The following is a 14,883-nucleotide window of genomic DNA, read 5'->3' on the forward strand; positions in this document are numbered from 1 at the left end:
TAAAGAGTGAGACTGACACCTCCATATGTCAGAATATAATGCAACATTTTTAATGCTAAAACTAAAACAGACTGGAGAACAGATTGTAAGAGTTTATGAGTCCCGCTTATGTATAGACGCTTTCCAAAAAAGTATAAAATCATGGAAAAGTGTATTCATTTCCATAATTCCAATAAAAAAAATTAAACTTTTATAGAATATAGATTCAGGGCCCACTGCTGATTTAAGGTATTTGTTTATTTCTATGGCAGTTGAGGTTTTTTCAGAAAATTAGAACTTGAAAGGCTCATTATTTGAGTACACGGACCAGCTGTGGGAGGAAGCAGATATAACCCAGTTAATGAACCATGGTAAGTCTCAGCCTAAATGCAACATGAAGAACATAGGTTTTAAACAGAGTTGGAAAAGGCTTTTGGGTTTGTTTGTTTTTTTTCTATTTATTCACAAACTTCTTAAAACAAATTCTATGCAAAACACATCATTACCAGCAGCACTTACAAAAAAGGATTCCTACATTAACTTTTTTTGGCTTTCAAGTGTGCTTAAGTTGACAAGAATTGATTTTATGAAAACAAGGAACTCTTCGTTGGCTTAATTACTAAAAGTCTTGCACTGATAACGGGTTGATTTTCTTGATGTCTAAAAATTTTATTAAATTGTAGAAGTAGTGCTGCCATGTCAGAAAACTCACTTCTTCTAAATAGTTAAAGGAAAATTCCTTAAAAAAAACAACACAAAGTCTTATTTTTATCTCTAATTTTTAAGCACTTGTGTGAAAACACCAATTCTAGAAAAAACTAATTAGGCAATGGTTTGACAAACGGACAAAGATTAAAAGAAAACTTCTCTCATGCAAGGAAGGGGAAAAAATTAGGCACCATAAATAGGATATTAAAACAGACACGTCTTGCAGACTTTTGGGGTAAGTACTGAATTGTGGTACAGTGTGATAAAATAAAAAGGTGAGGCAGTTGCATTTGGCAATTATACGGAAATGGAGCTGACACTAAAGTGGGAAGGTCACATCACGATTACACTTTCCTAAAAAAGTGCAGTTACAGTTGAACCTTTTTTTTGTTAGCCAAGCCATCACGTCCAGGATTAAACCAAATTTCACACAGAATTTAGGGAGTTTGCTAGTCATGTTTAGTGAAAAATCTGGATAAAATTTAAAGAGTTTATCATTGTTTATACAGTAAATGGTAGACACAGATTGTTTAGATGCAAGTATTATGTATTTCCTGCTCTGCTTGAATGGTTGTGGTGGAAAGTGTTTACCTGTTCTGACAGCAGTAAAGCAGTGTTTGTTTGTTGTCCTGTGTTAGAAGCAGTAGTAACAGTAAAGCTTTTCCCCTTGTCACTGTGGATGGACTCTCAAGACAGCGCAGCACCTTCAAGACCAAATCCTGCAGGACCAAGAGTATACGTTAATTTCCCTCTCAAAATCAGATTATACTTGCAAAAGGTCTGATGTTTTAGCTATATTAAAACGTATTGCAGGTTAATGGTTCCCCGAATGCATCAGTATATTTCCTTTACATTAATATAATATGACACCAGGACAAAGGTTTTGGAAAAAATCCCTATCAACTACAGTAAAAAGTGTTGCCCCGGGATAGACTGGCGACTTGTCCAGGGTGTCCCCTGACCTCACCGACGAGGGGGCTCCGGAATCCCCATGACCCCAAAAGGGACAAAACTGGTTTAGAGGATGAATGACTGACTGAATGAATGACTGACTGAATGAATGAATGAATGAATGAATGAATGAATGAATGAATGAATGAATGAATGAATGAATGAATGAATGAATGAATGAATGAATGAATGAATGAATGAATTATATTTTTACTTATAAAGTTTTTTTTTGCCCATTCTGCCCATTTGGACTTTACAGATACATAAAGTTTTTTTATTGCCACCCACAATGTTAAAAGTTTGGACCCAGAGAAACAACATAAATATTTAAACTGTGAAAATATTTGTGTGAAAAATAAGAACTTTAGTTTGACAGATTTTATAAAATGGCACAATTTAGTAAAAAAAAACAAAAACACACACACAGTTATGAACTGCCAGAACTTACAATTTCAGTCTGTCTTTTTTTAGGTATCATGTAGACCTTCCGTCCAAAAATCTGCATGTTAGTGCAAGTTTTCTAAAAGAAACAAACTTTTTTCTGTGTGTGCAATATTGTTGCGCAGTACAAATCTTTGGAGTTACCTCGACATCGACATCCAAAACAGGTCCAAAGAATGACTGAAAAGAGGAGGACTACCGACATAAGCATGGACTGGTGCACAAGCTGTTGCAATCATATTTGCTGGTGTTGCAAGAACTTATGCAAGTTGCATTAAAATGCAAACTTTTAAAATTATAGTCATCACATGCATTTTTGTGCTCATAGGCATCTGTACTTATGCAAGCATGAAGGAGAAGAAGCTGACATTTGCAAATCAAATAAAAGAAGCTGTAATAGATTTGTCCTGGGTTTTAGGGCGCACAAACCTGTGTCAGTACTACTTCAAGTTTTGTGAAATATTGTAAGTCTATGTGATGTGCTTAACTAAGGGTTTCATACTTTAAATATGAAGAAAGGTATGAAACCCTTTTCTACAAACATAGCACATTATCCTATTTTAGGCAACAAAAACCTCATAAATGTGTATATCCTGTAAAATTTTGGAGTGCAATTTACTGAAAAAAAAACTCCAAATCTCACATGTTCACATGGAAATGAAACAGGGTAATTAGAACTTTCAAAATAAAACAATATATATGATTTCCATTTAAATAGGCCAACATAAAATGAGCACAGTTTGAATTTTATCACAGAATATGCTCACACACCCAAACCTGCAGGCCTGCAGCTACATTAGGCAGCAATTCATTTAATAGCAGGAACTGTAAGAAAAAAAAAAAGTTAAATGTACGACCACCATTCATTACCACTATCATTATCACCAAAGCCACACACAAGTGAATGTGCATGAGGGTCCCTGTGTGAGAGAGCAAATGTGAAAGCATTTTCATGACTGTGTGTTTATGCAGCAACGTTCCAAGTTAATTAATTTCAAAGCCCAGCAGTGTGTGCTTAGCTGATAAATCCCTCCCCACTACCCATAATGCTTTGCTGAAGTAGAAGACTGCATAGTGCTCATTCAGCCAATTAGCCCAGATACTGACACACTCAACAAATTAGAGAGGCAAAAATGAGTTTTTGCCTCTGTGCACACACTCACACAATCTTTATTTTTTCTTCTTGTGCATCTATGCAAGCACACATACACACACTAACAGACAGACTTCTGTGTAAACAAACTCTTGGACTGTCTGTCTTTGTGCCAGGGGATAGAAACAGGGAAGAGACAAGGGGGAAGCGGGGGGAATGCATATCAGTTTATAATTAGACCAGAGTTGAAGTACCAAGTTTGTATACTGCTGTTAAATTGGAAATGCTCAATGCAAATAAATTCTGTTCAGAGTCAATTACCAATTCTAGACTCGAAGCTGAAAAAATGTTCAAATCTAATTCAGCCTTTTCTGCCTTGCCATGATTAGCACCACAGATGAACACCATATGGGCTGTCTTCAAAAATAAAAATCTGTAATTCCTGACAAATTAGTTCATTCACAGTTCAACAGTAGTTCATGAACTGCGTTCATGAATGCAGGCAGAGATAAACAATAATGTTTTCATGAATGAAAGGCCTGATTAGTTTATTTTTATGTTTACATGTGTTAACAAAGGTGCTGCCAAGCTTCAGCTGCTCCACAACAACCCCACCATTACACTTATTTATTTCATTTTTACTTATTAGCTGCATTAATTGCTAAAACACCACTTTATGAATCAAACAATATCATTGCAGTTTTGTCTTGGTTTCTGAGGTGAGCATTTTGTCTTACTGTTTGGCAAAGAGTAAAGGTGTACCTGGTTCTGTGAAATGCGGCGGGTCTGGGTGGTTGAGGTAAGTAGGACAGTGGCCACAGCAGTGAGCAGGTGCTGCTGCACCCTGGCCCCTGTTCCACCCATGCCCTCCATAACAGCTGCAGGGCCACAGGTGTCCAACACTGACAAGAAGACTGCTGGATTCACCCGGGTTAACCGAGACAGAGACTGGAGAAACAGACAGATAAATACGCACTGAATTATTGAACACTTTTTCGTCTGCCACCCCGCCAAATGATGAATTTACACCCAAGAAATTCCACTTTGTTGTCATCCAATATTTTGTTTCATTCTTGAAAATTAGTTAGACCATAAACTTTATATGCATGAAAACAGAATTCTTTAAAAACATGTAGGAATCAGTCAAAAAAGCAATTAAGAAAAACCTTTCTTTAATCTTATTTTAAGTGTAATCATTTTTTTTTCAATTTTGCATGGAATTATGTTGTGTTTGTAATTATTTTCATCCACTTTGCTCTAAAGTTTTGTTTTAAAACAGCGCATGAAACCTGGAAGTTTCATAGAAGAATACAGCTACAAACAACCTTCTCTGTCAACTTCTGATTGAAAACATGCTGCCATTGAAAGTCACATTTATTCTGATAAACAGTACTTTTCCTTAAAATGCATAAAAGCTTGTTGATCTATAGCTAAAAACGCTGTTTCGTGAAAACAGGTGCAAATACACTGCAACACGTTAACCTGGATTTAAAAGACTTACAGAGATGGCGGTGACTCTTACAGCCTCCACGGTAGAGTGGGTAAAAAGGTACCACAGAGCGGCGCCCATTTCTGTGGTCACCAGAGGATGAGAGGGGCCTGACACCACTGTTGAGATGTTCTCTATGACTTTTGCGATCATATGATGATTGACAGCATCGTCCTGTAAGAGAAAGGCATCAAATACACTGAAGGTAACAGCGCTAAATATTGAAAACAAAAACATTTAGGGAAACTTCTTTAAAGTGCTTTCAATGAAATGAAACCTTTAAATGAAATAAAAAGATCATAAGAAATATGCTGTGTAAAAATACATCAAAGACAGTGGAAGAGACAGTGCAGGGAAAGAAAAAGACCTAGCAACCCCAAAAAATGTTTATAAATTATGATCCAATGCTGCCTGTCTAAGAAGTCAACCATATCAAGTCTATTTCATTGTTGAGATGCAAAGGCAGATGAGCCCTTTGCAAATCAGTTAACAGACGGCGGCCGTAAAATAAAAAGAGAAAAGAATCCTGCATGCTGTCAAAACTTGAAAGTAACATTTATTGCTTGCGATGTTTTGGCACTCAGGCCTTTATCATGGAAAAACAGATGCAAGTGCTAAAGATTAAATGACTTGGTGACATAAAGAAATTTAAGTTTTCAGTCTTGCTGCTGTGTTTTGTGCAATCAAAAGACAATCGGCAAATTTTCCGATAAGTTTAGTTCAAAGTGTATTACATTCGTTTACATAAATTAAAATAAATTACAAAGACTTTCATATTAAAAATTTGGCAAACGCTTACTATTTTCTGACATGTATGTCAAAAAGAAACAGCAGATTTGGATGCAAATTTTTAAATTTTTGAATTAGTTCCCACTCCAATCGTCTTTTTATCTATTTTCAAAGTGTTCTCAGTTGTCTTTTTATTATTATTATATCATTTTTAGCCAAAATCAAGAAAACTGTTTCATTTTTTAGATCAGATTTTTTACTATTTCATTATAAATTTGCCTTTTAATTATGGGCTGGACAGTTGGTGCAGAGCAACCCCACCTCTCTTTCCTGTCACCCATAATCAAGTTATCTGTTTACATGCTCTCCCCCGAGCTTACAGCCACTCACACCCCTAACCTAAAATTACCAGTGCAACAAAAATAGCAAACAATATTGGAGCTATCCAGCTGTATATTTTTGAGCCAGATACCAGCTCAAACAAGGTAAACAAAGACAAACATAGATGAATTTGTCTGGAAGTGGATGCATCAGAAAGGAACAGAGCAACTTGGGGCCCTCTAATTATATTTTCTACCTAAGAACTACAAACTTATTCTTCTGCTCCTGTTTCACAAGAAATGCAAAAAAAGAAAAGCAATTTTTAGCTTTATTTTCTTTAAATATGTCCTCCATCATGAAAAATAATCCCACAGAAACATGTTAAAACAACAAAAGTTTGTACCAGAGTGAATATAAATCTTCATTAAATAAATGTATTTACACTCACTGGGAAATGCAACATTGCTCTTCGTAGTAATATAAAAATGATCCCTTACTTACACCATGGTATTAGTGAAAACAGAATTAAATAAACAACCACAACAACAAAATAAAAACATTACTATGGTTGAACCAGAGATCCCCCCTTTAAAAAAACATAGCAAAGCATTATAAATTTTTTTGTTGTACATGTTGGAAAATCCTTGTGACTACCAAAGTCAAAACATCTTGGTATTAGACATACGATAAGCTAAACACGGCAATGTTCTCATGTGTCAACATTCTTATTCTATAAAAGTAATTGACATCAAATGTTTTTTTTTTTTTTTTTTATCATTAAGTTACCAACACAAAACCCAATTACTGAGACTTTAGACAGAGCAAAAAGCTGCAATTTACAAAGAAGTAATGTAATCAAAAACTGACAATGGCATGAGTGTGCAACAGAGAGGGAGGCTGTGTGTACGAACAGTTTCTAGGAATGGATTAGTGTGCTAGTGGGCTTTTGGTGTGCAAACACACGTCCACAATATGTTTCGGTCAAGGAATAAATGTTTGCTTTCAGACAATGGCATGAGGCTAATGAAATCTTTGTGGCTGAGGAAATTAGTTTTTTTCCCCCAGAAAAGTCGTTGTGGAGAAAGACAGCTAGAACAGAAGTGATTGCAGCTGTCAGGTCATTATTTTGTTTCACGGTGTTACATCAGTTAGACACTTCTCTGCATAAATATGTAAAGCTGCTTCTGTCCCTGCATGCATTTCACTACACTTGTGAAGGAAAGGTCCATATAAACAGAAATTAAACATATTGCGGTTCACGATGGTTCATCTGATTTTAATTAAGTTGACTACAAAGAAAATAAAACTATTAGAAGTTACTCTAGACATTTATTTTTTGCATTTCACATCTAACAGCACTGGTAGTTAATATGTGTGGCATGGATGATGTGGTAGAGGACCTCAAACAAAACTGCTGCTGGCAGGTCATGTTTACATCTCTATCTTCTGAGGTAGGGGGTTTCAAAAATCAGAAAACATTTCATTTCAAAATATTAAAAGAAACCCTGAATAATGTGTTTAGAGTCATACAAGTCATAATGTGGATTATTCAACCTTTTTTAAAATACAAAGAAATAGGGTCAGGTGCTTTGAAAATCCTATATAACAGAAATATAATAATTCTCATTCAGAATTCATGTAGTCACGGCACCCTTAGAAATTCAAGAAGTTGTAACTTTATTGTGTCAGAAATATGGCAGATGTTTAGTTGTTCCTAATCCATATAGCTATTTCTTCTGTTTGAAATACTTACCGGTAATTAAATACTGAAATAATATTAACTTCTTTAAACAATGCTACATGTCAAATATGTTTTTGATTATTTGATTATTTGGTGTGGTGTATTTTGCACTTTAATCATTTATTATAATCATTGGGGCTGCACGGTGGCGCAGTGGTTTGCACTCTAGCCTCACAGCAAGAAAGCCCCCTGGTTCAAGTCCCAGCTGGGAGACCGGAAGCAGAACATCAATGGGGGACCTTTCTGTGTGGAGTTTGCATGTTCTTCCTGGATTTTCTCCAGCTTCCTCCCACTGTCCAAAGACATTATCTAAATTGTCCATAGGTGTCTATGGGTATGTGGTTGTGGCCCTGTGACAGACTGGCAACCTGTCCAGGATGTCCCCAGGCTTTGCCCGCAAGTGGCTGGGATAGGCTCTGGCAACCCCGTGACCCCAAAAGGGACCAAACAGATTAGAAGATGATGATAAATATACATCGTAATGCAATGTTAATGAGGCCAGAATTTTGTTAATGGTCAGATTTATCTAAATGCTTATGACTACCTACAATGAAGCAGGTTTTCTAAACTGTTTTACACATTGTCTAGAAAATCTGACACAGTTTTAGCAGTACTATGATCAGTTTTACGGTGTGTGCTACATGGTGTTCTTAGTTCATGTTATGTCCTGTGTTCCCCCTGTCAGCCATACCCACAGCTGACTTCATTTTAGTTTATCATCCTCAGTGTTTTTAAGAGTCTGGTTTTCTGTTCAGCTTTGTCAGGTCATCTGCTGCTTGCTCACCTTTTTCCCCATTCTCACTTGTTTTACAATTTGTTCATGTTGGTTTCTTTATTATTAAAATTTTTAGTTTCTGCCATCAAGCTGGGTCTCCTGCATTTTTTTTGTACCAGTTTCTGCCAATATAGACAAAATTACATATAAAAGAAAAAAACAACTATATAGGTAAACATTATGTTGCTTAACCCATAAGAACCCATGATGACATAAGTGAATGAATGAATGAAATATCAAATTTGGATTCTGTGGTCCACTTGGTTTGTGGTAAAATACACATTTTATGTTTAAGAGAAAACGGGCCTGGGTTCTTATGAGTTGAATCAAACTCTAACTCTATCCTGTTATTAGAGTCGTTTGGTCATGATTTAGTTATTTATCTCATTTTTTAAATCATTTCATGTTTTAAGTTCTTTTTTTGTTTAGTTCTTCCTTTAGATTAGACAAACTATCTTATTTAAAACCTTTTAATCTTGTCTTCTAGTTTTGAAGAGTAGAATTAAAATGATCAGTGTGCTGGATTGTTTCATCTCTGTTAATCCAAAATTGTAATTCAAAATTAGAGCAAATTCTCAATTTTTTAATTTTCGAATTAAATAAAAGATCAATAAAACAAAATAAATGCAATCCCTATCTGAAAGCATCAATTCAAGTAGACACACATTACATCTGTGATGTAACAGAAATGTTTGTGTTAATTTAATTATCTTTAATAGGATATTTACATGTATAGTAAACCGAATTTTACAGGATCAGACTCTCATGTTACAATAGTACAACAAATTTTACTTAGCTGTTTTCAGAAGCAGTCTCAATCTAAATGCTGGTAAATTTTCCTTATAGATTACTACACCTCTAAAATGTAACAAGATATTGAATAACCTGGAATATAATCATAACTGACAACTTACATAACTGAAAAATCAAGCCATCACAGGACATCGCAGTATTTTTTTAGCAGCAGGGGACTATGTCAAACAATGGCATAATGAATCCTCTGGCACCCCTTCGGGAACGAGTAAAATGGTCGGTTCCAGCAGTCCCCTGGCTGCGTGGGCTAGCTCACTAATGAGTCCACGGGGGAGTGTCCACTGTTCCAGACTCTGACTTTAGCCTTGCCAGAAAATGAATAGATCCTGATAGTGACGGGAGGCAGAAGTTAAAAAATAGCGAAGAAAGAAAAAAAAAGAGATAAAATGATGAAGAATTTCTCACAAGTGGTAAAAGCTCATGTAAAAAGATGATGAAATAAGTAACTACGTTAGTGGGGGGACAAAAAAGGTTATGGTCGTTGTTGCCTTTAAAACAAGCTTTTTGTGGAAGCACAAACTTGGTTGACATAAGTAACAATGAATCCATGGAAAACTTTCTTTTCTTCTTTCACTACAGCTTCTTTTTAAGGATACTTAAAAAGCTTAGATAATTACTGCCTCACCAGAATGCAATAAACAGGGTTCACATTGTGTAAAATCATCAAAAAGTATTAACAAGTCCCAGTTTTTGGGTTTGTCAGAAATCCTGGCATTTAGTCAATCATTGAGTAGTATTTAGTTGTGTTATAATAGTAGCTCCTATTAAAAAAAACAACTATAAAGGGTATCCCTCTGCTGTAAGGTACAAACATCTGGCAAACCTGTACTGGTTTCCAGCCACAGCAAGAAACGGTCTGAAAGCTTCCTTCCACCATCTCCATCTTAGCTTGTGCAACCTGTTAAAAACAAGAGAGCGGATATGCAACCACAGAAGAACACTCTGCTCCTGATTTGGTGTCAAATTAATTTGAGAACGAGCACTTTGATGCAGGAATTCAGCTAATTCAGCAGTTTAAGAATTGTAGGCAGCTCCTTGGCTCACTCAGGAAACCATGCTAATGGTTTCAGATCTCAAGCATTTTTCAACATTTGGGTAACAAACAGTTACAATAGAATCATGCACTGAAAAAAGGGGCGAGGGACCTGATTGCTCTAATAAGCCGGTGGAACCAAGGTTTTAGTCCAAGGATTGGTTTGCCAAATATGTACAAATATGTAAAGGTAATTATGGAAATTGCGTAACCCTTGTGTTATCCTAGTCACTTTAACATTGGGAGTTGGGTCATCTAGACCCACTAGACAGTGCGCTGAACCTTTTTTCTTCGATGATTTGTGATCTTCACTGGTGTCCATGGATTACATGAAATCCTCTTCACCTTTATCCACCTTTGTCATGGTAGGAATAACACGTCAATGTAAGGGTGGGGTCATCTAAGATAGCACAAGGGTTAAGGTTATGAGTAAAATTGTCATGGAAATACTACAAATGGATATGAAAAACTATTAAATTATAAGACGAGGTTGGGATTTTTACTTTTTTAGGCTGGCATTGAAGGGTTAGTGAGTAAGTTTGTGTTCCTTTTTTTAAAGTAAAACAATAATGATGTGATGACACCAACAAGTCTCGTAATAACAGTGCATATGATCATCTGTACACTTTGTATCGTGATGACAACTAAATGTTAATATCAACTTTATGAAGACATGTAAATATATTAACATTTTTAATGTATGTAAAATGAAATCAATGTACAGGAAAAATAGATAACTTACACTTTATTCCTCTTGTGACAAGTCTAAAGGACCTCCTGTTGACCAGGTTCAAGTAGAGCTCTTTATTACCCCATAGCTTAAGATTGATGGAAAAGATTTACAGACTTTCAACCACTGGCTAAAAAGTCTTTTCAAATGAAAGACTTAAAAGGCAGGCAGACATGAAAAAAGATCCTCTCTTCAAGTGTTGATCAGTCAACTAGTTTTATATCCAAACATGTTTCCACCTGCCCTAAGTCTCAAAGACACAGAGATTACAAAAATTGCATAGCTTTGAGCCTGTGCCTGTTCCTGCACAGTTCACATGTCAGATGTGGTTTCCCTTTATAATTACAAGCCTTTAGAAGCCACTGCACCATGTTTTCTGTGAACCCCCCCCCCTTTTGCTAGAGACAGTCACCATCTGAGAACTACCTTTTCCAATACACTTTCAATGCAACTGACAGCTAAAGACACACTGCTTTGAAGACCAGTAGAACAGTGGTCTTAATATGACCCATAGAAATCCCAATAAAACATCTTTAAAAAGCAAGGAGCTTATAATAATAGATGCATATGGAGAAGAGATGGACAAAGAATACAAAACGTAGCAGGCAAATCTGTAGACAAAATAAAAATGAACATGTGTCCCATGGAATGATTCATAACTTTTCAACGAAATATGATTTACAAACTAGAAAATGCAAGGTTAAAAGTCTATGAGGATTAATAAGAGGAAAAAAAGTAGTTTAAGTTTAATAGATGAGTCAGGTTTCTGTGTTGTAAAAGTCAATAAAGTAAAATGTATACAGTTATTATGGTATGACTATTAACACAAGTTACATTGTGACATTGTTTCCTCAGTATCGTTCTCTTTGCTGTCAAATTGGCCAAACTGATGCATTTCTTCATCTTCTGCATGTCACAAAAGGCAGATGTTCACACCAAAAATATGTCTGAATCAACTTGATGTGGTCATCCCATGTAACTCTCAGGGGCAGGGCCTATGACTCTTTTTTAGGAGCACCTTTCAGTTCTTCCCTCCTTTGTGAAAGATAGCAATGAATCATTAATAAGCTTACCACCGTTGTGTGTGTGTGTGCGCGTGTGTATGCAAGTGTCCGTGTGTGTAAGGGGGATTTCTGCCCCGTGCCCTCTGGCTCCCATCGCTGCAATACTACTCACACACCATTTCTGTTGCAGGCACACAAACACAGATTATTCATCATAGGCAGCTGAAGCATCATCTTGTTCAGCCTCATAAATAATTTCCTGCAGCTCAAGTCTGGCCTGGAAACCTGTCTTTCACTCCATGCCATACCCCCCCCCCCCATTCTCCAAGTACAACTCTCCCTTTCTAACTGTGTCGGCCTAGCACCCCCCCCCCCCCTTTTTTTTTCTCCAACAACACTGATCCCACTCTCTGTCTTCCCTTCTGTCACTCTGTGCCTTTCCTGAGTATCCATTCTCTATTGGTAAAACTACCATACTGCCTTTGGCTCTGTGTGCCCCCCCCCCCCCCCCCAAATCAATCCTCTCTTCCAGTGCAACAATCCGCATCCCTCTCTGCAGTGCTTTACTTGTAAATAAGGAAAACTCAGCGGCAGCAGAAAGAAATGTGGTGATGCAGTGAGTCAGAAAATGCACTGAAAACAAATTGCCTGGAGCACATTTGACAGGGTGTTCAGACTACGCCTGAATACTGCCATGCAATTAACAGGATAGGGCCCTGGATTAGAACCCAGAGCACAAGTGAGCAAGTTTCTGTCACTTAAACTAACATGCATATTCCAATAAAACATACTGTAAATACACAGAAAACAAGAGAACAAAACATTTAGCTTAGATCTCATTTTTTTACATGGTTAGTCTTTTTTAATTATCCAAAGTTTGTGTCCTGGTAGAGCAGCAAAGCTCTGGCAACACGGCTACAAGTGCCAACCTACCAAACATGAGAGAACAGAGGTGTTGATCTGTGTAGGAACTTCACCCAAAAACCAATTACAGTGAGAAAATCTAAAACATTGATACTGTATATGCTGCTGTATTTACAGCAGGTAAATGCAGCAAGTCTACATGTTGTTGTTGTATTTTTTTTGTTGTTTTTTTTGTAATTAAACGTGTGAACATCCGCAGATTAACCACAACATACCTTTGGAAAGGCATTGGACAAAGGTCTACCTTTCAGCGAAAAACAGGTTTCCACCTTTTATTACAATAATGTGCTACAAAGAAACACAAATAGAGCTCTACATTTAGAAAAGAGTTTATGCTGTGAGTATGCTAAATAAACTTTTAATACCACAAAATAGAAAAAAAACACAGATATTTAAATTAATCTACATTTGGTCCATTGAATCAAAAGTGGCATCAATGGATACTTTGGAAATATACTACCAAAAAAGCCAGATTTATTTTGAAAAAGCAAAATAATTGCAATTGTTTCCATATCATTTTTCTTTTTTCCACTCCTTGGGCACACTTGTCTTGACGGCACTAGGTAGAGGTGGCTAATAATATCAGAACAAAATTGTTTTTGTTTGATATATGATTATTGTATTACAAAATAACAAAAGTTTGGAAAATTCACATTTTTAATTAGATAATAAGCAGGTAACCATAAAGAAAAACCTTTCAGTCGGCTTATATTGTAATAAAATAACAATTACTAAATCCATCTTAAATTTAGCACAAAATTGTTTGACACTTTCAACGTAGACATACTGGTATGCAATAGGGATGCAACAATTCACTTTCCCTACAATTCGGTTCAAAGGTGTAACACACGGATCGGTTTTCAATCTAGAATCGTGGCGTCCCTACAGGTATTCACATGAACTTAACCCCTTGATTACAAATAAAGTAGGCTCCTTTAGTTTAATTTCTATTTTTAATTGTTGCAATAGTTTTAAAAAAAAACTGCATTTATCAGCTAAAAACCTTTGGGTATTGTTACTAATGAAAGCAGCTTCTGACAGCCAATTCCTGGTGTGATTTTCTATAATGGTCTAGGTCCTATCCTAGAGTCTATGGTCTATTTTTATTGTATTGCATACTTAAGTGGCTTATGTTATTCAAAATCAACCTTTTTGAACTTTTATGCGTATTATATTGTTAATCCCTCGTGAAAAACAACCCCAAAGCGGTGTTTTGCTCCGTTGACACATTTCTGAGCATTCCTCTAAAAACCTGTGCTCTGAGCACCAGCCCCTCCCAACCCACGGATGCTGGTCCTCACATTGTGACATAGACAAGTGAGGAACAGTCCCTCCAGGTAGAGTCTTCGCTGCCAGCACACCCCCCCTAGGCTAGCACACGCGCCCACTTTCTCCATGGAGCTAGCGGTGATTGGCCAAAATGCTTTCATTTTCTATGCACAACATGCACGTCCATCTTTGCTAAGGTTGGGATGTTGCTTGTTTCCGTGGGCAAAATGCAGACACGCTGCCGAGGTCAGCTCTAGGTTGCTGTCATGAACACAGAACAAAAGTCGCTGCCTCTGAGACTGAGTCATTTTACTTCCAGTTAAAAAAAAACAACCTGCGAAAATAACGAATATTTCATGACAAATTTGTTCTTCCGTGTGCCGCGGGTAATCCATCCATTTTAATACAAATTCTATAATTAGACTTTTTAAAAGTTGCTAAAAGTTACACCTTTTTTATATTGAGCTAACTTTCTCGCTCTGGCCCATCAGGTGCAGCCTTCCTGTTGTCCTACTCAGGCCATTTATGTTTTTAATCCTTAGGCGTCTGCAAAGAGAGCCACAAAACAATAAATACTTTTACATGCTTGAAATCATTTTTCCCCCCAAAAAATGTATTCAAGAAAATAAATAACTCTTTTTATCTGCCAGTTATAAAATAGGAATGCAGGAGCTTTACTTGTTCCATTGTTAGGGGCATTAACTATATTTTCTTGAGAGTAAGTTGTAAGAATCAGTCTAAACTTAGTCAATCTGCATTGTAAAATTTCTACTCCAGCATACAGTTTGTGTTTTTAGCAAACTAACCTGCCTGACTTCATCTCACTATTTTTTTTTTACAAATGTAAATAGAAATGGAGATGACCTAATATTGGATGAAAGGA

The 14,883-nt window shown here is 36.5% G+C and overlaps 1 protein-coding gene across 6 annotated transcripts in view; it reads right to left on the bottom strand.

Moving 5' to 3' along the window:
• The window catches only part of ulk4 (unc-51 like kinase 4), a 69,963-nt gene that overhangs the window by 39,528 nt on the left and 15,552 nt on the right, over positions 1-14,883 (bottom strand). For 5 of the 6 annotated variants that reach the window (XM_023964630.1, XM_023964629.1, XM_023964628.1 and 2 more), the window contains 4 exons: positions 9,864-9,938; positions 4,674-4,835; positions 3,935-4,120; positions 1,279-1,406 (listed from right to left, as the gene is read on the bottom strand). In XM_023964630.1, coding sequence (XP_023820398.1) covers positions 1,279-1,406; positions 3,935-4,120; positions 4,674-4,835; positions 9,864-9,938 — 551 coding nt within the window. The remainder of the gene's footprint in view (positions 1-1,278; positions 1,407-3,934; positions 4,121-4,673; positions 4,836-9,863; positions 9,939-14,883) is intronic. The other variant, XM_023964633.1, reaches the window with a different exon arrangement.

Source organism: Oryzias latipes, chromosome 16 (genome assembly GCF_002234675.1).
Source record: "Oryzias latipes chromosome 16, ASM223467v1".
NCBI lineage: Eukaryota > Metazoa > Chordata > Actinopteri > Beloniformes > Adrianichthyidae > Oryzias > Oryzias latipes.